At 45.3% G+C, this 23,257-nt stretch overlaps 2 protein-coding genes across 3 annotated transcripts; both read right to left on the bottom strand.

Moving 5' to 3' along the window:
* Window positions 1–2,918: 2,918 nt before the first annotated feature.
* On the bottom strand, window positions 2,919–11,982 carry jade3 (jade family PHD finger 3). 2 transcript variants are annotated; one of them, XM_086282927.1, is made up of 12 exons: window positions 11,489–11,982; window positions 10,162–10,223; window positions 10,004–10,063; window positions 9,235–9,317; window positions 8,998–9,155; window positions 8,296–8,486; window positions 7,787–7,998; window positions 7,474–7,641; window positions 7,171–7,287; window positions 6,534–6,992; window positions 6,197–6,314; window positions 2,919–5,610 (listed from the first exon to the last, which is right to left on the bottom strand). In XM_086282927.1, the coding sequence occupies exons 3-12, from the start codon at window positions 10,050–10,052 to the stop codon at window positions 4,853–4,855; spliced, it is 2,313 nt and encodes a 770-aa protein (XP_086139053.1). In that variant the 5' UTR covers window positions 10,053–10,063; window positions 10,162–10,223; window positions 11,489–11,982; the 3' UTR covers window positions 2,919–4,852. The 2 variants fall into 2 exon arrangements, with proteins under 2 accessions (XP_086139053.1, XP_086139052.1); XM_086282926.1 differs by having other exon boundaries at window positions 11,775–11,982.
* A 3,430-nt stretch (window positions 11,983–15,412) lies between these two features.
* On the bottom strand, window positions 15,413–21,675 carry rp2 (RP2 activator of ARL3 GTPase). Its single transcript, XM_086283843.1, has 5 exons — window positions 21,364–21,675; window positions 17,910–18,578; window positions 17,070–17,184; window positions 16,266–16,351; window positions 15,413–16,175 (listed from the first exon to the last, which is right to left on the bottom strand). Exons 1-5 carry the CDS (start codon window positions 21,526–21,528, stop codon window positions 16,092–16,094), a joined length of 1,119 nt encoding a protein of 372 aa, XP_086139969.1. The 5' UTR covers window positions 21,529–21,675; the 3' UTR covers window positions 15,413–16,091.
* Between the last annotated feature and the right edge of the window lie 1,582 nt (window positions 21,676–23,257).

Below are 23,257 nucleotides of genomic sequence, written 5' to 3'. Positions count from 1 at the left end.
CAGGAGAGAGAGATGGAGAGATGACTTTATGTCATCCATGAGGGATGCATTTGACATATGTTTCACATATTATAGCCCAACAAGTTACTTATAGCAATTTAAATACGAGCAATCAGTTTTTGGTAAATACCAGAAATCAGTTTTTGGCAGACAATCACTTTTTGGCACAACACCGGCTATTGCAGTTAATAATACAACAGCTTCTTGCCATTTTTTGTGTTTCTTTTTATCGCTGTGTAACTGAGTTGTTGGCATTACATTACATTTGGCTCAGTGCTTACATATATGTCTAAAAAGAAAATGCACGAGCTGTGAAAACTGTTTCTGATAGAATGAAGAGTATATTAAATATTCCTTTGTTGGGTGAGAAAATCATACCATGTCATAACTGCTTTACGTCATACAGAATAGATATCAGAGCCTTAAACAGGCTGACTTCTGCTAAATGGGTCAAACTGGGCACAAAGTATACAAACACATAACATCATTATAGAATATGATGTAACACTATAGATCAACTTACCTCAGAATATATAAAGCATATAAACAATTACAGCAAGATGATACAACAAACACAGCAGTGCTACTAATCCAAAATACTCAAAGCTTCATAGAACTGAAACAAACATTTATTTTTAGGTCCATTCTGCTGCTGATACATACTTTAGGTTTCTGAACATTAAACTTGTTGCTGCCTTTCATAGTGTGTAACTTGAAGGCCCTGAGTACTTTCTCCCACACTGAAAACACTGGAATGATAAAATTATTTGAACTTTACCTAATAAGACTGATTCAGGACAGACAGTTAGTTTAAACTTTTCTAGCAGTCCTTCACAAACAGGGAACAGTCTGTCTATTCTCTCCATCTGTCAGCTGCTGCAGGCTCTTCCTCCTCCTCTTCCTCACACACTGCTGAGTTTGTCCTGGTGGATCATCAGGGGTGCAAAGCCTCACAGATGATGTGCAGCAGTGGGTCCCTCAGTCTGTCCTCACTCGGGACACTTGCAGTTGTCACACATGGAAATCAAATGTGTGATAAGCTGCAGGATTCAAACACAAGTGTAACTTTTAAATACATGTTCATACTTTTATTACACAATCAGAGAGAAAGAAAAGGAGAGAAAGTGCAGGACAGACAGACAGGTGACAGTCTCAGGTGTGTACACTGCTACAAAACAGCACCAGAGAAGGAGGATTTAGTGTTTGTGTTATTAGAGTGCTAAACAAGAAGAGTTCCCAGATGGTACAGTGGACACATGTGTGACTCCTGTGATTAAAGCATCTTTCTTTCAGCTTAACGAGTGAACCATCAGCTCGTTCAAACACATGTTAAAGTCCGTTTGGGTCGACCCCACCGAACAGAGGCAGCAATATAACATAGCTAACATTAACAGTGCAGTGAATCCTGCTTGTGCTGTGATATTCAGGACTGCAAACCGAGCAGCATCACTGACTTTCAGCTTGTGTTTGTGGATATATGACTGACTTTAATTATCCATAAAATCACCACATTCTCTGTAAGATTAAGGTCAGCTATTGAACGGCGTATATTTTAAAGTAAAGGCTTTAAAACCAAGTTAGTACAAACGTCACTAATGTCACATAACTTTGCCGACATGTGGCCAACAGTGATGTTTTAATGTTCTTCGTTATTGAACATTTGCACATAAATAAGTGACATAATATTCAGTACTCACTTAAAGTTCACTCTTCGGGCGCCCCTCATCCGCCGTTTTTTTCGGCAAAATTATCCACACCCACCGCCGCGCTATGCATTCTGGGATATGTTGGGCCACGAAGTGTACACCGCCACATCCTTAAAATTCAGGGAAATGAAGGACTCATTTGAGGGCCGCATTTCGAGCAGCCTTCGTCGCTGTGACGTAATCGGCCTTAAAATGCGGCCTTTAAGGCTGCAGACCCTGAATTGGGATACAGCCACAACCTCAGAAGGATCTCGATCACAGTTCCATCTAGTTTAGGGAGAGGGTCTCTGCAAATATGCGCACTTACTCTCACTGGACACTTCACTAGGTACACCTCACTAGCACCAGATTGACGCTTCAGAGCTGATCATTGTGACATCATCGCACAGCTGACGACCACCGCGAACCAGGCAGGATGGATCCAGACATGGTCATGGGAAAATCCCAGCAGATCCTAAAACAATGCTCAGTTTGAAGTTAAGCGGCTCATCATCAAGAGCACTGAGCTGCTGCTGTGATTGGCTGATTAAATATGAGTTAAAATGGAAACAATTAAAATGAAGGCAGTGCCAATAAAACACAAATGTGTGACTGCTGCGGGACAGAGGTGACTGGGTGGTGTGAACTCTTTCCCTGCTCTATCATACACACCATCTCCATACCCACCTCCACCTCTGACCCAACCACCCTACAAGAACTCTGATTGTGTTTGACACTATTGTTTATAAAAGATTGTGTTGTATATAAGACTTAAGTGTCACACTGAGGGGTGTGGGAGAACTGCAATTTCAAATTCCTGTGTATGATCTGTACACGTGGTTTTTGACAATAAAACTAACTTTGAAGTGAAAAACATCTGAATGTTTTTTTGTTAACGGTTTTATTTAAACTACACACGCTAAGAGCATCACAGGTACTGTACATTTCACAGGCCCGGTGTCCTGAAAGCTTTGGAAAGATAAAAGAATGAAAAGTGTTTTATTATTATTGTGACTGAGTGAAGTTTAAATTTATCTCATAGATGACGACACACTGCTCTCCCCTACACGAGTATCGATACCAGTACCAGCAGTATTGACCTTCTACTTACTTGGCCTTGGATTAATACCATAAGTATTGCAGTATTGTGCAGCAGTACCTGAAACCACAAACAGAAAACCTGCTTGCTGACTTTCCCTGAAAACTGATGAACATTCAATTAATTCAAGCATCAGACTTTAACATTTAGACTTTATTAAAAAATGATTTTCCAAACGAGGAAAAAACATGAAAAAAAGATCTTTGCGAATACGTTAGTGTTGGAGCGCCGTGGGTGGGCGCACAGCTTCACTCTCACACACAGGCTCAGAATGGCGAGCGATGGAGGTCAAAGTTTAACTCTGGGCTTCATGTAGTGTTTCCTGCAGCCGCTCCACCTGCTTGGAGCCGCCGAGGATTCAACCTTCTGCTCGCAGCTGAGCCGACAGGCCCGTTTACAGCCTGTGACCATGCCTGCGGTCTGTGTGGAGACACCACGCTGAGCCACGAGAGACGGTTTCTGTTAAATGAGGAAGGATCTGCATAAAAATGAGGTAAAAATGAAGGTATAAAATAAAAGCACTGACTCAGCATCTGTAGAAAAATAGGACAAACCCATGACGGGTTCTGTTTCTGCAGCTCAACCCAAAAAAAGAAACCGACTCGTTTCAAATATGGCGCTTGCCTCCAGCTTCCGACCGCCGCGTCACGCTGCTGGTGCTTTGGTCCTGGAGATGATGTCACTGTTTTAGCCATGTTTGCGGACACTCGAGCTTTAGTGGTTCGTGGGCAGCAAACAGGACACGAAAACTGAGCAACAGTGTGCACGCAGCTCAACTCAGACCGCCGACTAATATCATTACTGCAATAAACCAAAAGCAGACATCTGAAGGTCAGAACGTCGACTCAAGACCACACGCACATTCACCAGAGGTTGCATTTGAACGTTATAACTGAACCTGATCGACACTGAAGCATTCGCAGTGAAGTCGCTCTCCAAGATGGTTTAATCCTCAAAGCGAACCTCTCGGCTGCTCGTAGTGACACAAGTGGAGATGCCCTAAGAGAGGCAGTTAGATCATGTGGAAGCAGCACAGATGTTGTCTTTTACCCTGTTTCTACACCCGAACGCGTCAGTCGAGCTCTGAACACGTTTTCCTGATTTTCAGATCACAGCTGAGGTTTAAACTCCGCCCCATGACAGCAACTTTGCGTGATTCTCAGCTCCAACAGCCCTTCCACCTGAAACAAGCTGTTTACCACTGCTCCAGGTTATCGTCTTCTGATTAGCTGCCCCTCTAGCTGTTCCAAACAGCTTGTAGGCGGGGTTTCTATTCTCTCTCTGTGACTTCAGAGGGCCAAAGATATACAAAAACAAAAAAACAAACTGATAAACTGAGTGTTCAGAGGAGTTGGAGCTCAACTGACGCGATCATCGAGCACGAAGTGCAGGTACACGACAGGAAGTAAGGAGAAGAGCACGCCCACTTTTTATTCTATTTTTTTTGGGCTGAGCAGCAAGAATTGCACCTCGTAACAAAAACTGCAGCTCGCTTTCACAATTAAAGGTTGTGATATAATAAAGGCTCATCATGATGATTGAAGACCTCAGTCCAGTGTCTGTCGCACCATGGAATGTGTTTCTATTGTTTCTAACTGTTTCTGGAAGCTAAAGCGTGTGGAGTGTTTCTGCACACAGAAGGCATTCGTGTTTTCAGAAAGGTAGACAAAGAGTTGCAGCACCTCGGTGTGAAGGCAGAGACAAGGAGACGTGCAGCGCTGACGGGCGGGAGTCACGTGATATTTACATGCCCGTGTGCACACAATACACTAGGGTCCCCCCCCCACCCCACAGCGCCTCCCACCCCGAGCGTCCCTTCAGAAATCCTGTCCTCTTCTTGGCGATCTGCTCATTAGCTGTGAAATCACTGACTGTTCTCAGGACCAACATGGGTGGAGACAAACATCGTCACATGATGGGAAGACAGCGCCGGGTGTGTATGTTTCTGCACGTGCGCTCCAAGAGATGCTGGGGCCGGAAACATGGTCGGTATGTTAGGACTTAGCGAGCCGATCGCCTTCACCGTGCGTCCTCGTGCGGACCGTCAGCCCCACAGTTTGCACAGCCGTCACCTCTGCATGGCGTGCCTAGAGCCTGGTGCCTGTTTCCCTTTCCTCGGAATGTCCGGCAGCCCGAGTGGCCGCCTGCACTGACCTTTGGCCTCTGGCTCAGAGTCGCTGAGCTCAGCGTCGGGGCAGTACCCGTCGCTGTCCTGATACGATCGCGCACTCTTCAAGCGGTGCTCCGGTGCTGGTTTGGCCCACAGCCTCTCCTTGGCACCGCTCTTCCGGGACAGTTTGTCTGCCCGCAGGTCCTCGGTGGTCCGGACCAGGTTGATTGTGGCCTGTTTGAAGGAGCGGCCAAAGTGCTCCATGGCGGACTTGCGAAAGACGCTCTTCTCGTTTGCAGTGTTGCGGTCAGCGGGCGTCTGGCATGAGCCGTCCCTCTGAGCAGCGCCCTTCTCCAGCACGCCATTAGATTTGGCCAGGCGTGCTCGGTCTCGCTCCAGTCTGCCATTGCTGTTGGAAGGCTGTCCGTGAAGCGCGCCGTGCAGCGTCAGAGGTTTCCCGCTTGGTTTAACGTGCTGCGGTGCACCGCTGGTCGAAGACGTTCGGCTGGTGGAGCGCTCGTCTCTGATGCTGCGGCCGTGCAGCTGAGGCTTCCCCTGGCCCACCCCCTCACCGCCGTGCTCACCCACGTTCCCGCTGTTGTCTGGGCACAGCGGTCCGTTCCCAACACCCAGAGCTTTGGGCATCTTCAGCTTCAGAGTGATCCTCGGAGGAGGCCGGGACAGCACACTCTCCAAGGGGAACGAAGCAGGAAGACCTGCAGAGAAAACACATGTTCAGTCCCTTTTTCTCTTTTCCATAATCACATCACAGACAGCTTAAGAGTCCTCACAAACTGTTTTATCCTTTACTTCACCATAAAAAAGAAAAAAAAAGAAAAAAAAGAATCATAAATCCATCATAAATCCTGCTGATCCCAAGTTATTGTGTTACAGGCATTACATATATTAATTTACATAATTATTCAAAACTCAAACCAGATCATTTTACAGTGTGAACTTCGACCCCATTTCTGATTAGTCACTTTAAAATCTGGGCTGATTTAAAAGGATCCAAATCATAAAATTAATTTATGATTCTGACAGGACGTTCTTCTTATCACATACCGAGTGTTGGTTTCTACCTGCTCATTAACAGGTAAAATACACAGAAACTTTTCATAGGGGTCAAAAATCACTAATTTCTCACTGGAAAGCTTTGACATCCTATGTGGGATGATCCCTCTGAACTGAGCCGAGTCTGAGCTTTGCTTTGTATTTTTCTGCGTCACATGACCTGCTCTGAGGTCAGCTGATACAAAGAGCAAGTCACGGAGCTGGTGCTGCTTTTCACTGTGAACTCACCTGCAGAAATCTCCTGGTTCGTGAGCTTCACATGCAAGTTGAACATTTGCTCCTGAGCTTTGCTCTGCAGCAGCTTCAGCTTCTCCCGCCGACTCACCATGTAACACAGGTTCCTCACCTGCAGCCAGATACACACAACTTTATTAAAGACAGCAGTATAGATGGGATCTGATTGGGTGACAGCAGGTTCACTCCTCAGAGTTTCTATAAATGCTACTGAATCAGCAATGGTTGCTCTGACACTGAGTACATGCTCTGATCTTTTAGGCTAAAGCTAAAAAACCACATCACCACTAACACAGGCTGCACACACACACGGCACAGAGGAAGCACCCACCCTTTCTAGGTCCTGCCTCAGGTGCATGAACATGCGCATCCGGGTGTGGATGCTGTCCTCCTGCGGCTGGAGCACCAGCTGCTCCTCCTCCTCTTTAGGGGGCAGCAGAGCCCTGTTGAAGCTGCTCTTCCTTTTCAGCTTCCAGTACTGGTAGATGAAGTCCACCAGGTGCGGGGACAGCCCAAGGTCCCGGGCCAGCTGCTCGGGCTCGATCAGGGTGTAGAACTCCTCCTCCAGCTCCTGCAGCCGCTGAGCTCGCTGGCCCCCCTTCCCCGCCTCTCCAGGGGCTTTGGATCGAGCCGGGCTCAGGCCGGCCTCTCCGGCTTTGGGCTGGCTGTGTTTTAGGCAGTACGACTTGAACTTGACTTCATCCCCTTCATCCAGGATCGTCTTCATCTCCAGGCTGTGCTGGAACGCACAGGTCACGTGGAAGGGGGTGGTGCAGTTCTTTACTGAACACTGAACAGGGGGAGAGAGCGGATCGAGTTACTTGAGGGAAAAGCCAGCTTACGTCCAGCTCCAGTGCAGACTTCTTGCTGCAGACGCTTCGAGGATCATAAAATCAAACTTGAATGTCTGCAGACATGCAATCATTCTAAAGTAATCTCTATGGCATAAAACGGAAGGAATAACTCACCTGGATGCACGCACCTGTCTTCAGCTTGCACAGACTGCAGATCAGAGACCAGCGACTGGGGGGGATGTGGGAGACTTTGGTGATGGGCTCCATCCTCTCTGGACAGGCGATGCTCACCTGCAGGACCACACATTTTCACTGTCACTATCACTATCATTTCTGCACGTGTGCTCCTTTATTAAAGGTCTATAGACCAAAGCAGTAAATATTTTCATCTTAGTCTCTGATACAAAAAACCCCAAAACATTATTTGTCACTGTTTGTGTTGTTGCACCCGCTTCCCCTCATCCCGGATTCACTTACCTCAGGGATCCACAGAGCGCAGCTCACATGAGCCCACCTTGTGCCGGCTCGTGTCGCCTTCATGGCCCCGCCTTTCTGGGGACACAGGAGGCACTGCGGGTCAATACCGAGGACGCATGTCCGGCACAGCCAGTTACCAATGGGCACCTTAACAATGCCGTAGCACGCCTGCGGAAAGAACAGCGGGATGCAAGTGATGTGTAACCAGAACATCAACAGAAACAACACAAAAACACAAGTGTGCTGCCCGGGGTTCCGACACACGCTCCGGTCACAAGGTCAGGGCTAGCAAAAGCAGAAAGGCGTTTCCTACCTGGTGCACACAGATGTTGCACTTGTCACAGAACACCATGTCGTTGCCCTCCTCGCTGTCCGGAGAGCGGCACACATCGCAGATGACGTCTTCATCATATTCAATCCCCAGACCCTCCACTGTCTCGATGGCGTGCTTCATGTTGTCGTGGCACTGCCTCTCCAGCGCCTCCATCGCTCGCTCCATCATTAGCTCGTCCACCGGCTCTTCACCTGCAGGACCAAACAGCAACACCCCACGTGATCAGACACTCCCGAGAACAAGAACAGAGGTGTCTGAAGTATTCAAAGTGTGGACTGTGCCCCCCCAGTGGGCAGCACCGGTGCTGCAGATGGCCCTCATTTATAATAAACAGGAAGGTTTAACTTTGAAAAACAGCCAAATATTAAAATACATGTAAAAAGCCTCAAATACAAAGCCAACAGAAGACAAAAACAAATGTGCAGAAACAGAAAAAAGGAAGATGCAGCGTCACTAAGCATCACGCTGGATCATCGGGCCCATCTTACCCATGCGTTCAAGCTCGTGGTTGAGCGCGTGCAGCCAGTAGAGGTCCATGTCATCCAGGTCGTAGCGGCACATGGCCTCCGCCAGCTCTTTGATGCTCACGAAACCCGGCTCCTTGGACTCCTGGCTCCAGCACTGGATGTACTTCTTCTGGTGGGTGTACAGCGTTTCCTTCTGCTTCTCCGCGATTACTCTGAAAAGAAACAGCAGAGAGCCGTTAGACTGAATAGCTGAACCAACCAGAACCTGCTTCAAAGAGAGCCAACAAACACATTTAAAGGTCAAAGCTGTAATGATTGCGATATCTCCTCCTGCTGTGATTGAGAGAGCGAGGCGATCAGCTGACGCCGAACGTATTTGCTCTCCTGTTTGCACTTTCAGACTGGTCTGTGGTCATGTTGAAGCCATGGCACAGATTCTTTCTCCTCCTCCTCCAGGAGACGCAGGAGCATTACCGATCCAGCTGACAGGTGAATTCCCCCCCAGGGCTCCTACCACTGGGTCATGAGATACCTGAGCCGGTTCCCGTTGGGGTGGAGCTCCTCCAGAGCGTTCAGTCTCTGAGGCTGTGTCTGACGTGGTCATGTGCTCAGCTACGGCTGACTCGTGTAAACTTGTCACTTGAGTACGCTGATCAGCGTACTCAAGTACCTGTATGAAGAGGAGGTGGCAAACTAAGACGTTTGGGAGGCGGTCAGACTCACCTGACGGACGGCTCTGGGATGGTGTCTGGGCTCGCTGGTACCTGCACTCCTTTCTCCCACTCCTGCTTCCAGGTGTCTGCCAGCAGGTAGCAGTCCTCTGGGGAGATGTGGTGGGAGTCAGGCAGCTTCATTGCACTGATCAGGTCTTTCCTGAACACCTGTGGGGGAGAGAGACGCACACAGGTAGTCAAACGCCATCCTGACATTTACTGACGCTCAGCAAAGTCTGATACGCACCTCAGCTGGCTTCTTCGGGTTGGATGCAGGCGTTCCAGGTTTGCTCCCATATTTGTTGGAGGAGCAGAACGAGGTCGATGGACCTGAAAGAAGAAAGAGGCGAATAAAAAGAAATGAAGGAGACAGTTTGGTCTGGGTTACGGGTCACGCTGCCATGCCGCGACTGTTTTTGGACCCCAAGCCTGAGACGTGTGGTCAGCCTGAGAGTGGTGTACCTGTGTCCGTCTGTTCTCACATCCAAAACACCAGGAGGCAGCACAGTTTCTCTCTGTGACCGACACTCTTCAGTCAATTGAAACTTGCCATCACTAGAGGGCGACGTTAGGCTGAGGTGTGGCATCAGATTTTGATGTTAATTTTTTTGGTTGTTTTTTTATCAGAAAGGTTAAATAAGAATCTTTTTGGCCTTGGTAAATTCTTTAAACATGTTAAGACAATGTCTCCACAGAACCACGAACAGCATCCATGTGACGTGTTCAGGGAGACGCACGTCAGGCACATTTACAAGTGTGACGCACCAATAGCATAAATCTGAAATGCTCGAAGAGCGTTTTCACATTTTAAAACTGGAACATGCTTATTATTTTCCAGTTTTAATGATGCTGCCGTCTCACACTGATTATTCAAATGGGATCCTTTTGATTCTTTTGCACAAACAGGCAAGACTGCACACAGATCACTTTCGTCTGTTGTTACAGAAATAGTTACAGAGCAGTCACAGGTTAGAAATGATGATGACGCTGGAAACGAAGTGGCAAGCTTGACTCACTCTCATTGTCAGAAGTGTCACTGCTGCTGGAGGACCGGAGGCGTTTCATCCTGTATCATCCTGCAGCAGCAAAAAAAGATGATGACATTCAAATATTGATGATTTTTAAGGCCAACGGAACAGAAGTTTGTGGACACAAAGAAGAAATTTGTACTCACCGTAAACTTCAAATTGAAAAGCATACTAGTAGATTCTTCTGCCAGACCGCTTCAGTTCATATCTGCAAACCACAAGTAAATAAAGACATTTATAAAATTACTCAACTATTACATGTTATTATATCTCTGCTGTAACTTTCTAATTCACTTGCTTTTAACGCGTCATCATCACATATGATCACTTTTGTTTTATTACTTTGTGTTGCATCTCTATCTGTGAAGGACGGAGCAGCACTCACCCGCCTCACAGGTGTCATACAGACACAGGTGTAGTGATTCATCACACACAACAAAGACTGTTGTGTGTGATGTTGGTTTTTATAACTTTTAAAGCATATCTGTGTCAATAAACAGGAGGTGGAAGAGGCCAGAGCGACACCAGTCCTAGATACAGAACGCTATTTCAACAGGGGGCACAAGCCTGACATTCCCCATAAAGACACAAGGAAGAGGAGGAGCCAGGAGCCCCTCTCCTTGCCATATCATAGTGGCGTACACCTCACGTGAAAAGCTCAAGTCAACTTACAGTGTTGGAAGCTGTTGGTAAATATAACAGCAGGTTCTCCCTGATAAACAAAAATCATATTTTCACTCCATGTTTGTGCTTTTCCACTTGACTTTTCAGTAACCTTAAGCACCAGAAGCTGCAGTTCCTTTATTTTCCAGCAGCGGCAGCAGTGAGTTAGTTCTCATAGACTCCCTCATGGACTCGAGGACCACAGTATTGTTTCTATGTTGCCAATTTCCTCGTCGCCAGGTTTTTAAAATAGTGGCTCATGAAGGAGACACTCTCATGACTCCTCAAGTGACGCCATTGACTAGTCAATCGGTATCATGCAGTCTGTTGACATCACTTTTTCAGATCGCTTGGAACACGGTGGAATATGTTCAAAAAAGTACCGGGTACTATAACCTATCCCTAACAGAGAACCCTAAAAATCGCGACGAGCCTACCCGGGTAGGTACTAATACTAAACAGTGGGCTCACTTCTGCCCCCAAATAAAACCAGTATGGCAGCAGCTACCACTTCAATGCTGAGGGTTCCACGCTGACGATGAGTGCTCCCTCCATCTTTCATGTACAGTGTGTGGAGGCTGTTCAAACAGGTTCATATATGTAAGATCTCATTACTCCACAGCAAGGTGTGGCAGGTGTTCTCCACCTGACATCTAACCTGTGGAGGGAGGGCGTACGGATATGACGTCAGGTTGTTTAAAAAGCTCATCTGACAGGAAACGATGAGAAAAGGCTAACACACTGTTTACTTCCCTCCCTCTTCCTGTTTTGTGCCGTTTCTTGGCTCACCTGAAAGAAAGCCTCACACACCTGTGTAAAGTGTTGGCGCCAAACTGTAAGGCCTGCCCGCGGGCTGGGAAATCAAACATAGGCGCCTCCATCACTCAAACATGTCACTTCCTCGGAGGATCTGAGGCGGGCATCTGTGCTGCTCCGCTGGGTTCATACCCCGGGAGCCTACCAGCCGCTCGTGGTACCGGGGTAAAGAGGCAGGACGGCCCCAGAGAGAGCGCAGGCCCCGGGCCTGAAGGGACAGTCCAGGGCAGAGCCCAGAGCTCAGCTCGCCACCATATTGTTCACATTTTCCCGCTCATACCTGCAGTCCCGCCGCTGCCGCCCGCGTTATTCCGCTCACACGGTCCTCACACGGCCTCGGCCCGGGCTCTGGTTCCGGACTCGGTACTTCTGTCCCCGCAGCTCAACGGGAGGATCCAGCTCTGCTGCCCGGACACCAACACGCCACAACGGCCCTATTGTACAGCGCAGCCCACCGGGTCCTAAACCCCGCCGTCAGCCTCCGCCTTCCTCGGAGTGGTGCTAACGCTGCATTACCGCCCCAAGCGGTGGGAGTGTGAACCCCAGGCAGATTTTTGTTCGATAAAACGAGACTTTTGGAAAATGAAAAAGTCCGTTTGTGGCAGGGGTGGCATTAGCTGGCATAGGGTGCCACTCTAAAATTATCTCTTGTCACCCCTAGTGCCACCCTAGCTTTGCATGTGACAGTGTTGTTTTTAAGTAAAAATAAGGTAGCATTAACACTTTGAGCCCAGCAACAATTAAAAATGAACATAAATCCTAAAACTGAATATATTGCATACACACACACCGTTAACAAATGGTTTTACCCATGGCGCAGACCGGCTTTATTTCTTGTTTTCACTAGTTTTCAGTAGATTTTGTAAACTTTATTGATTATAAAATTTGTGCATACGTTTTCAAACTTTACAATTATTATTTGAATTTAAAGTTATAAAATAATTTACTAAATGTGTCTGTTGTTTTTTACAGTAAAAAAAAAAAAAAAAAAAAAAAAAAATATATATATATATATATATATATATATATATATATATATATATATATATATATATATATATATAACTACTACTAGGATTCTATGGGGGTTTTTTGTGTAATTTCAGATCAGTTGTGTTAATACAGTACGTCAGTGAAAAAATAACTCTAAATTCAGACACGTGAGGTTGGGCCGAAAATAATTATACCAAGCAACACAAAAAAAAATTTAAAGGTGAAATACAAATGTAAAACCAAAAGTAGTAAAAATGGCCAATTATAATTTGGACCTCAGAGTGTTAAACCAGCAAATCATGGAAAATTAGGTTCAAATTTCTCTTCATTGCGGTGCAGATTTCTGATATTTTGTGTAAATTTAAGTAACAATTTGATTTTTTCGTAACAAAAAAAGTGTGAAACATAAGTTAGATATGTGTTTTTAAATAAAACGGCCCCATATTGTGTAACTTTATGGATTTTATACTTATTGGGCTACATATTTATTTATTATACAAGCTATACAGGACATCAAAGTTCACGTTTTATGTAACTGAAATGTTTAATTATGTGGGCTACAGAAAATAATGAAGTTATTGACTATATTTATTTGAAACGTAAACTTAATGCATTTGAATCATTTTAACCCCATGTAACACCTGCATATGTGTTTAAAAAAGGCTTTGATTTTGCCACCCCATTTGATTTCCATGCCAGCCAAAGAAAATTTCTCTTGATCCGCCCCTGGTTTGTGGGTCTTACAGTGTGAGTGGGTAGGGGGCACAGTCCATTTATCAGTCTCACAGTGCAAAGAACTCATCCAGCATCTACTATCCTACTGGCAGTCCTACGATCTTGTTGGGTTGTCGCTTCTCACGGGACGTCCAGCTGCTAAACCAGGATGTGAAGCTTAGCATCAGGATGTTTTCTGTTACACCTCTATAGAAGGCTGTGAGGCGAAGTGTTGGGAGCCCTACTTTCCTGAATCTTCCGAGGGGGTGGCTTTTGTGCTTTTTGATGACTGCTATGGTGTTAGCGGAGAAGAACGGCTCATCAGCTAAGTGCACACCAAGGAACACTGCTGACACTCCACAGCAGCACCATTTATGGTGAGGTCTGCGTGGTGATCTTAGCCAAACCTCCTGAAATCTACACACCACTTCAAGCTTCTTCACGCGAACTCATTATTGTTACTTGTAATAATGAGAACAACCACTGTGGTGTCATCTCCAAACTTTGCAGTGTGGTTGGTGCTGGATCTGTGCGAGCAGACTAAACAGCAGCGGGCTGAGGACACAGCCCTGAGGTGAGCCTGTGCTCATTGAAATGGTTTTTGATGTGTGGTTGCTCACCTTCACTGTCTGCTGTCACTTTGTCAGGAAGCTGAGAACCTATTCGCAGGTTGCAGTGTCCACAGAAACAAGCATCAGCTTTTCCACCAGCCACCTGGCGGTAGTATTGCTAGTTTGCTTGATGAAGCTCAGATGCACACAGAGTGACGCACTCTGGAGTGACTGCAGTCAAAAAATCTTAATTGTTACATCTGTGCTGAGACTGGCTCTGACACACACCCTCCATACAGTAACAGTCACAGAGACTAAAATTAAAAGTGGGAAAAAAAAAGACGATAAAAGCTAAACTGAAACATGAAACCAGCTATGGAAACTAAACTGGAATTAAAAAACTAAATAAAAATAAAACTAGGCAGAAAATACAAAACTATAACTGCTGCCAACAAAACACAATAACACCTGTCCTCTCAAATGCTTTCTTGTCCCTCCTTTAGGGGGCTCCATAGCTTCACCACCTCCGCTCGCTCCAGCTTCACTGAACCTCTGCTCTCAGACACATCAGTCAGGGTTTCCTGGGTTTTACAGTTAATCTGGAGATATTGGTCAACCCTCAGTAACACAGTGGAGACAGACCTGATTCATAAAATACAGACACCGTGTGTAAGTATTCTCACTGGCCACTTCATTAGCTACACCTATTTATCTTCCCTTTAACACATGTATCTTATCAGCTCGGTGCATTTATGCATATAGACCTGATGAAGAAGAGCTGCCGAAGTTTAAAGTGAGCATCAGAACAATGAAGAAAGGTGACCTCAGCGACCGTGTTTCTAGGATTTTCCCACCAAGTGGTTGGAGTTTACAGAGAAAGTATTGAGCGAGCAGCAGCGCTCTGGGAGGAAACGCCTCGTTGCGGTGGAACATGTGAAGCATGTTCCTAGCAGACTGTCCAACCTGGTACTACTTGTACCTAATAAAGTGACCAGTGATTGTGTTTTGAATGTGCAGAAAGTTTCAGACATCAGAAGAAATCTCCCTGAAGCACATCAGAACTGATAAAGTCCAGGAAAAGAAGATGGTCATTAAAGCAAGGCGTGGTATAAACACTGACCTCTGACTTCTTTAGATTGACACTCATACACACACAAAAAGAGAACATGCTCTAAGCCCTGACCTCCATCAGCAGAAGCGGACTTACACTGAAAAGAAGGGTTGAAAACAAGATCTTTCAGCTTGTAATCTGATTTTTATAACAACATTACTTTACAGACTACAGCCTTGCAGCACAGGTATAACAAGTGTGCAAACACAGGTGATGTCCCTACATCACAGTCAGGGAGTAGTAACGCACCACACTAAGCCAGAACGCTGGACACTGAGTTAATGAGGACAGAAGCATGATCATAACCTCCCACTCATTTCTGACCTTCCTGTGATCGCCTAACGGGACCTGATCACAAACAACCCGACACACTTTAGCTTTTTGTGACCTTTAAAGCTCGTCATTTACACATGTTGGTGATCTGAGAAAGAGGAAGAAGAGAGCTTCCCTTATTCACTCTGAGATGCTGTGTTTGTGTAAAGTTGACTCCACAGAGTGTGTGCTGATGGCTTGAGACGATCATTGACCACATCAGGATCACCCAGTCTGTCAGCTCGGCCTGAAACAAAGTTGTTTTATTCTCGGAGTACAAAAGACGCCACACATAATGAATCTTTTACTAAACATCGGGATTGAAACCCTTCATGTTCCTATATAAAAACATCAGCAGAGTATAAAACAAATATTACAAATGTTGTTCTTTAAAAAACGATCACACAGAAGTGCCTACATCAGAAACACAGCTACTGTTCACACAGCGATCACTTAATCAGTCCAGCTTTGGCCTAACAATCATCAATACATCAGATACACACATGAGTCTGTCATGTGAATCACTCACACAGTCCCTCTCTCTCACACTCCCCTCCCTCTCGCTCACACTCCCCTCCCTCTCTCTAACACAGACTCAAACACACCCAGATCCTGGTCAGACACACAAAGAGGGCTTGGCTCTCTCGGGCAGCGCGAGCATCCCTCGTGCAGCAGGTTGAACTACAGTCAGGTTACAGGTTCAGCACAGAGCTACATTCACAATGAAGCAACATCACCGAGTACATTCGGAGCGATATAAATATTCACAGCTATGAGCAATGAAGGTGCAGCGGGGTTCCTGACCCAAGCTCATCACGCGCTCCTTCACCTCCTCTACTCTTTAAGGACAGAAGGACCATCAGTTTAGTCTGAGCTGGACGGCGTGGAGGGCGGAGTCACCGTGACATCACATCACCTACAAGCCCATCTGCATGTCGGCGAAATTGAAGAAGTTGTCGACGTCTTGAGACGACGTGTTTTTGTTGTCGGAGACAAAAAGCTGCAAGACAAAAAAATATCAGTAAATGTGACATCTTCGAAAACGCAGAGTGAAGCCATAAGGATCGGGCCGGGACCGCGCTGCGCTCACCTTCGTCCCGCTGAACACCTCACTGGCAATGTTCTTGCATGCTTCAACAACTCCGTCCCCGTTCATCTCAAGGGCAATGACGGGGCCTTCGGGGAAAACACGACAGTCAAACCTTTAGGACACCGACAGCACCACCGCCCCATCTCCACCTGTGAGTCAGCCTGATACAAACATAACTCCCCCCTTCATAAAAATTGTTTTTATAAGTCGCCTGTCTGCATTGTTAGATGCATAGCCTCTTTGACTGACAGCTGTCTGCTAGCTTCACCTGAACTGGACCTGTGGACTGTGATTGTGCTTTTGGAGCCTTTTGGAGCATTTTTATTTGCCATCACGTGACCAATAACATGGCTGCTGTGAGGTCACAGTAGTGACAGAGCGTCCAACAAGGCTGAACTCCAACTTTGCTAAGTGAAATTACAGAATTTCGATTGGATGTTACTGATTAGCAGGTATCTATGTCAGACTGATATACTTGTACAGTCTGTGGACAAGCATTAGCTCCACCCTCTCAGTTGTAGAAACAACAGTAACCTTTAGATGCTAAAATGTGCAGTCCAAAACCACCAGGTGACATCACTGAAGTCATGTCAATCTTTTACATACAGTTTATGACCAGGAGTGTTACATTACAACATGACGTAAATGGCTGTATCTGTTCAGGTGTTTTACCTGCTGTCACCCAAATATGTAATAAATGAATGAGAGTGTGATTACAAATATCACACACTGACTGACACACACCCTCTGGTCAGTACGAAAGAGCTCCTGATCAGCTGATCAGTGAGGAAGGAGCGAGTTTACCTTTGGTGATCCACTCCGTGAGGTCATCGGCGTCCCTCTGAAACACTCGCTTCACGTCTTCCGGCCGCATCGACACTTCTTTCGTCTGGATCAGCACAAAGCCTTTAGCGGTCGCCTGACCACATCGGAGAGAGGTTAAAGAGGTTAAAGTTCGCAGTGACACTTTAAAGAACCGTCAGTGAGCATGCTCAGATTCAGAGCATGTCCCGCATGCCTGAGTGCTGGAGTCACACAAGTTTCAACATAGCGAGCAGAGCATGGAGGACTGAGTCATCACCTTGTTGTCAACCTCAAGAGCCGGAACTGAAAGAATTCAGAGCGGTAAAAACATTTCTGAGACGAGGAAGCAAGTCTGTGTCAGGAGCGTGACCGAGCGGGTTCATCGTACATGCCTTTGTTTGCTCAGCTTTACGGCCTTCGGCAACTCATTTTATCTACCTGAGGACAGGTGCCGATGGCGAGAGTCCACAGCTAGAGGTTCTAATAATCAGCTCAGTGTGTATGAATAGCAATCCTCGATGCCCAAAAGCTCAGAACACTCCATTCATCTCAGCTTTCTGCTCTTGGATCTGTGTGACGTCACAGAGAGCGGAGAGATGAGCTGTAAATGAGCTGTTCACTGAACTGAACTGTGACTCATGCTAAGCTACTCTATTGTATACATTCTGTTGTACATTATTAAATACTGTATAATCTAAAATCAAATAAAGCCGCCAACAGAAGTAAAGAGTGTACTGAGCTGTCTGTATGACACACCTGTGTGTTTGAGAGATTTAAAGGATCGCATCATTAACAAGTAAACTTCACTTTTTTGCAATTCAGAGCTGGCGATGGACTCACTTCGTCAATGAGCTTGCGGGCGTTTGCAGTAGTGTACTCTCCAGCGAAGAAGACAAAGAGGCAGGACTCCTCGCTGTCCTTGTACCTCCCACCTTTTGTCAGTGGCACGATGCTTCGCGCGGGGTCGGCGGAGACTCGCACTGACTTGAAATCGGACTCAGGGTCTGGTGCCGGAACGAAATCCAGAACGGGTGAATCCTCTGGCATCAGGCTCCAGTTGGTCTCCCCGGACACGGGCGTGAAGTCGTGGATGTTGCTCCAGTTGTTGTTGAAGATGCTCAGCCCTGCGTCCTTGAAGTGGAAAGCGAGCTCGGGGTAGTAGTACTGGAAGCAGCCGAACTTCATCCCCGTGGACGACTCGATGATGGGCTGGGTGGCACAGCACAGGAACACCTCCATCTTTTTACAGTCTCGTGTGCGGAACTGCTGACATGCCACCACACACTTGATGTCTTTGCAGTCCCTGAAAAACACGCTGCCTTTGACGGGCCCCAGAACGATGCGGCAGTTCACGCAGTCGTCGATGGTGATGGTCGCCGAGTGATCGAACACATAGATGTTGCAGTTCTCGCACTCCTGGATGACGAACTGCTGACCATTCAGTTTGCCGGGCAGACGGCCCACCGTCACGTCTTTGAGGCCGGTCAGCATGTAGTCCTTCGGGTCCACCTGTGCAGAGAGAACAGAGGATTCAAACACTGTTCACACTCTTACGGATGCACAGAGACACCATTTTTAACCCTTCTGTGACCATTAAAGATCCGAAAGCAAAGTCTGAGAGTTAAAAACACGCTGATAACAGATGTGTGGGAATCAGCTGGACCAGAAGTACTACTTTATTTCACGTTGTGTCATCTTTGACATTTGTGTCATATTCAACTAAAGAACGATGATGTGTTTCTGCAGCAGGCTGCTGCTGCTAACCAGTGTTGGGCAAGTTACTTTGAAAAAGTAATTAATTATAGTTACTAGTTACTTCATCAAAAAAGTAACTGAGTTAGTAACTGAGTTACAAAATTCCAGGGTATAATTGGCCATTTTTAACTACTTTTGATTTTCCCTCTACATTTCACCTTTAAAAACTATTTACTTTGCCTTGTTTGGTATCATTCTTTTCAGCACAACCTCATGTGTCTGAATTTACAGTTATGTTTTCATTTTGACAAACTGTATTAACACAGTTGATCTAAAATCAGACATAAAACATAAAATCCGAGTAGAAAAATTTATATTTTTTTACTGTAACAACCACAAACATGTTTATTGAATCATATTTCATAACTTTAAATGAAAATATAAATTGTCAATTTTAAAATCATATGCACAAGTTTTGCAAACAACAAAGTTACTTGCAGCCATTTACCTTTTACCCTTTTTAAAATAACCATTTCAAACTATTTACATAACAATCAGGTGTTCTGCATTCAATAAGATGCCGCACAAATGATCTGTACCACTCCAAAAAATTATTTCTGTCCACTATAAAGGAGAACATCACATCCTGATACCCGCAGCTCTGAAAGCAGGAGGTGTATCATTCTTCCTGTTTTCATTCAGCAGTCGCCTCATTGTTCTGACACACAACGCAAAACTATCCACAACACTACACACCAACTACACAAGACAACACATTAACTACACACTCCAAACACGCTAAACGTCACAAATCTCTCACATCTCAAAACTCGCTCTCTTTTTCTCTCTCTCTCGCTGTCGCTCCTAAAACTTCCCCCTCTTCCTAAACAACCAAATGTCATTGCTCAAAGCAGCAGTGCCCAGATTACTTACGTAGTCAGCTACTTCCGTGCAACTGATATAAGGTGCGGTAAGCTGAAGACAGCTTTAACCGTCTGTTTGTTGAAAAAAAGTAACGCGACCGCACCGCATTTTCTTGTTAGTAACGGTAACAGCGTTGTAACAATAGAAATAGTAATTAGTTAGATTACTCGTTACTGAAAAAAGTAACGCCGTTAGTAACGTCGTTATTCCCATCACTGCTGCTAACAAAGAGCAGCACGCACAACCTAAAACTGGCTCCTTGCTCAACTGTGCGTGATGTTGAGACACGACGCTGGTTCATCAGCTTCTAAAGCATGCTTGTTTGATATATCTACACAAATATGTGTTTTTAGCTAATATCGGTCCCAAAACTCGACCCTGTCACACGTTCAGATATCTGAGATGTGTGACTCTGACACCACATCCCTCTGAGCCTGCAGCAAACTGAAGCTGGTTTATGGTTGGTGGATATTTTGGTTGTCACTTTTAAAGGTGTGACCTCCTGTGGGGTAACACCGCAGCTTTAATGTGTGAGAGGGGTGCACGTGAACCACATGCCGTTTGGTAGTAAATCTGATAATCAGATAACACCGGCTGCAGGAGGGAGGGGTGGGGGTGCCTGAGCCATGCTGTCTTAGCTCGCTGCTCGGCTCACAGCGAACACGTGAAGCTGAATCTTTGGCTGGCGAACAGCAGGAAACATGTTTCCAGAACAGGAGCCCACGAAAGCACCATCAGTGCAGATAACGTCACTATTATCATCACTGAGACTGACAGATATGTGACATCACAGGGATGATCATGTGACGATGTTCGGTGCTAGGCCCACACTTTTTTATGCAGTGTTATTTGTTCCGATTATTCCGATTTTTTGTGTGTGTCACCACTTCTATCCAAACAGGAAGTGACTTGGCAACTGAATGCCACAGACACTACGAGGATGGACACATTAAACTTTTCTCTATTTTGAGGAGAGAAAGGGAGACTACCAATGAGAGCAAAGATTATTGTTGATTAACATATGACCTGGAGCTTTACGTAGGCAACTGGAACTTTATAATGAGCTTTTCCAACAACATTCTGATGTATTTATTCATCTCTTGTATTTTCTGGTTTTCCCTAAACGAATACGTATACATAATGGAGCCGTTTTTATATATTGAAGCTTTTTGTTTGTGGACTTGGTTTCATGACTTGCTGATCTCACTGTGTTTTTTCCATTTTTAGCTGTGGAGCTCCAGCTGGACCTGTGCACATTACACTTCTTATTCTTTATTTTGCTCAGCTGAGTTATTTTCCCTTTCATAAGGACATGGTATGGCATTTTATTTAGCATACACAGAGTTTATTGTTATTTTTTGATGAATTTATTTAAATCATGTGGCTTTTTTAAATTAGATGCATGCAAACTGAGTTCAAGTGTAACTTTTTTTCTTCTGCGTTTTTAATTGTTGGGCTTATTATTCTGCTTTCAGCTTCGAGCTGCTGTCTTTAATTTTTTTGTAACACATAAAGTTTCGTTTAAATTCACACATTCACATCTGGCTGTTTTGGCTGTGAACAACGACAGGAACAGAAATGTCGGTGACCTGAGAGGGCTATTTCCGGCGTCTTTTGCCAGGTGTGATCTACCTGCGCTAAAGCCTGGCTGTGGGTGTGTCCCGGTGCTGCTTACCTTCTCTCGCTTGTCCCAGCTGTACTGCTTCGGAGCCTCCTCGCTGTTGTTGCCAAGGGGAACCGCGTTGCCCGTCGACGCAGTTTCGGCGGAGGTTGTGGTCGGCGCCCGTTCCTCTTTTTCCGGCGACTTTCTCTTGGATTTCTTGGAGAAGAAGCAGCCCATAGTGGCCTCGAAACGACGGGGCAAGCGGGAGCGGGTTTGTGTGCTCGGAGAACGCGGTTAATGCGGCCGAAGCTCAGGCTGGAACTCTTCGCTTGGCTCAGTATTTTTCAGCTTCCCGTTTCACGACTTCGTTTCGCAACCAATCGAAACCCCGAGGGTCGCTGTGTCAGCCAATCACAGACGTGAGCATAGTGACGAAACCACGCTCACAAGGGGCACGCTCACAAGACGTTTAAGGACAAGTAGGAAAAAGGAGCTCAGAACCAGTCTAACTCTGATTTATGTTTGCGAAACACGCACATGAAGAGTGTGGAAGGCCAGAAGCTCTAAAATTAAATATTTAATTAATTAAATAAATCATTAAATATGTTATTTATTAATTACAATTGGAAATACATATTACACAATTTATTAAATGTTTTAGATGGAATGAATGGCCATTTAATTCATGATTTATGTATTAAATTATTTAATTTATTAATTACATTGTTTCTACTCTGATTTGATGTTTTTTGTCACGGTGCAGATTTCTGACATTTTTTGTAAATTTGAGCATATAACAATTTGATTATTTGTAACAAAAGAGTGTGAAACTTCACTTAGACTTGTATTTCTAACCAAACCACGTTATGTTGTGTAGCCTTCTGGATTTTAAACTTATTATCCAGGCTATACAGTATATAAAAATCAAAATTCACATCTTTTATGTAACTGAAATGTTTAATTATCTGGGCTACAGAAAGTAAGAAATTTACAGACTATGTTCATAAGAAACATGTTTGCACTTACTGTATTTTAACCATATATAATGCATATTACAGGATGTAACACCTGCATATGTGTAAAGAAATGACTGTGATTTTGCCACCCTAAGAAAATGTTTCTAGCTCCACATCTACACCTAAACAGAGGTGGGCAGCACCCACCCAGGTGAAAACTAAAAACTCTTATTTTTACAGAGTACTGCAAAGGCAGCAGCAGTGACACCAGGCCACGCCCCTGAGGCTGCTTCCTTCACACCAGAAAGCAGCTTCCACAAACATATTATTGTGATGTAAATAATTACCGCTGACATGAAAATCATGTAGTTCAAAGCTGCTGCTTTGAGGCCGCCATGTTTATGTGCTGAGGTCTAACTGTGCGCAACCAAAAGCCACACACACACAGACACACACACACGCTCGCGACAGATTAGCCTGCAAGTTAAGCCACAGGCCACTGTAATTATAGGTAATTCTCCTCTCCCTGCTGAAGCTTCTCTCATTAATTGATCATTAATATACAAATTGTCATGACCACTGATCAAAGCCCATCAATGGCTCACTGGATCAAGTTCTGATCAGGTTCTGATCCACTGTGGCCAAAGCGCTTGCTCATCAGGGCTCATATCATTGTTGGGTTTTCTCTGTCTTATTGTAGGCCTTGATTGTTTTTTTTCTAAAACATCGCTATGGGGATAGATTTTAATTCCAGGAATGAGCTGACATTGTTTAATGTGTCCACTTCACTTTCATCCACATGGGAGGAAGTCCCATGCTCATTAGATCTTGTGGTGTCATATTACTCCAGTTTATTGTGGTAATCTAGTAGCATGAGGTTAGCCGATGTCTTTGTAGCTTCTGTTCTGCCTGCAGCCTGCTGGAGTAGAGATGCTGGGAACCCTGTGCATCAGGAGGAATTATAGAAGTTCAGTTTCAGCATCATTCACACAAAAGCAGAAAGTTCAAGG

The sequence above is a fragment of the Aulonocara sp. 'chitande type north' Nkhata Bay genome, linkage group LG23, assembly GCF_057382095.1.
Source record: "Aulonocara sp. 'chitande type north' Nkhata Bay isolate Kocher_YH1m ecotype deep benthic linkage group LG23, A_spYH_male_GT1.1, whole genome shotgun sequence".
NCBI classification, from domain to species: domain Eukaryota; kingdom Metazoa; phylum Chordata; class Actinopteri; order Cichliformes; family Cichlidae; genus Aulonocara; species Aulonocara sp. 'chitande type north' Nkhata Bay.
Note: the sequence above shows the minus strand (reverse complement) of the source record. Positions and strands in the feature narration are given on the sequence as shown.

Excerpts from the sequence above, each read along its gene's own strand:
- rp2 (XM_086283843.1), bottom strand. The coding sequence starts at position 21,528 with ATGGGCTGCTTCTTCTCCAAGAAATCCAAGAGAAAGTCGCCGGAAAAA. Across the intron at positions 16,352-17,069 it reads CACGGAGTGGATCACCAAAG|GCCCCGTCATTGCCCTTGAG; the intron begins GTAAACTCGCTC and ends TTTTCCCCGAAG. Across the intron at positions 16,176-16,265 it reads AGGTGTTCAGCGGGACGAAG|CTTTTTGTCTCCGACAACAA; the intron begins GTGAGCGCAGCG and ends TTTGTCTTGCAG.
- jade3 (XM_086282927.1), bottom strand. The coding sequence starts at position 10,052 with ATGAAACGCCTCCGGTCCTCCAGCAGCAGTGACACTTCTGACAATGAG. Across the intron at positions 7,288-7,473 it reads GCGCTCTGTGGATCCCTGAG|GTGAGCATCGCCTGTCCAGA; the intron begins GTAAGTGAATCC and ends GTGGTCCTGCAG. Across the intron at positions 6,993-7,170 it reads AGACAGGTGCGTGCATCCAG|TGTTCAGTAAAGAACTGCAC; the intron begins GTGAGTTATTCC and ends CCCCCTGTTCAG.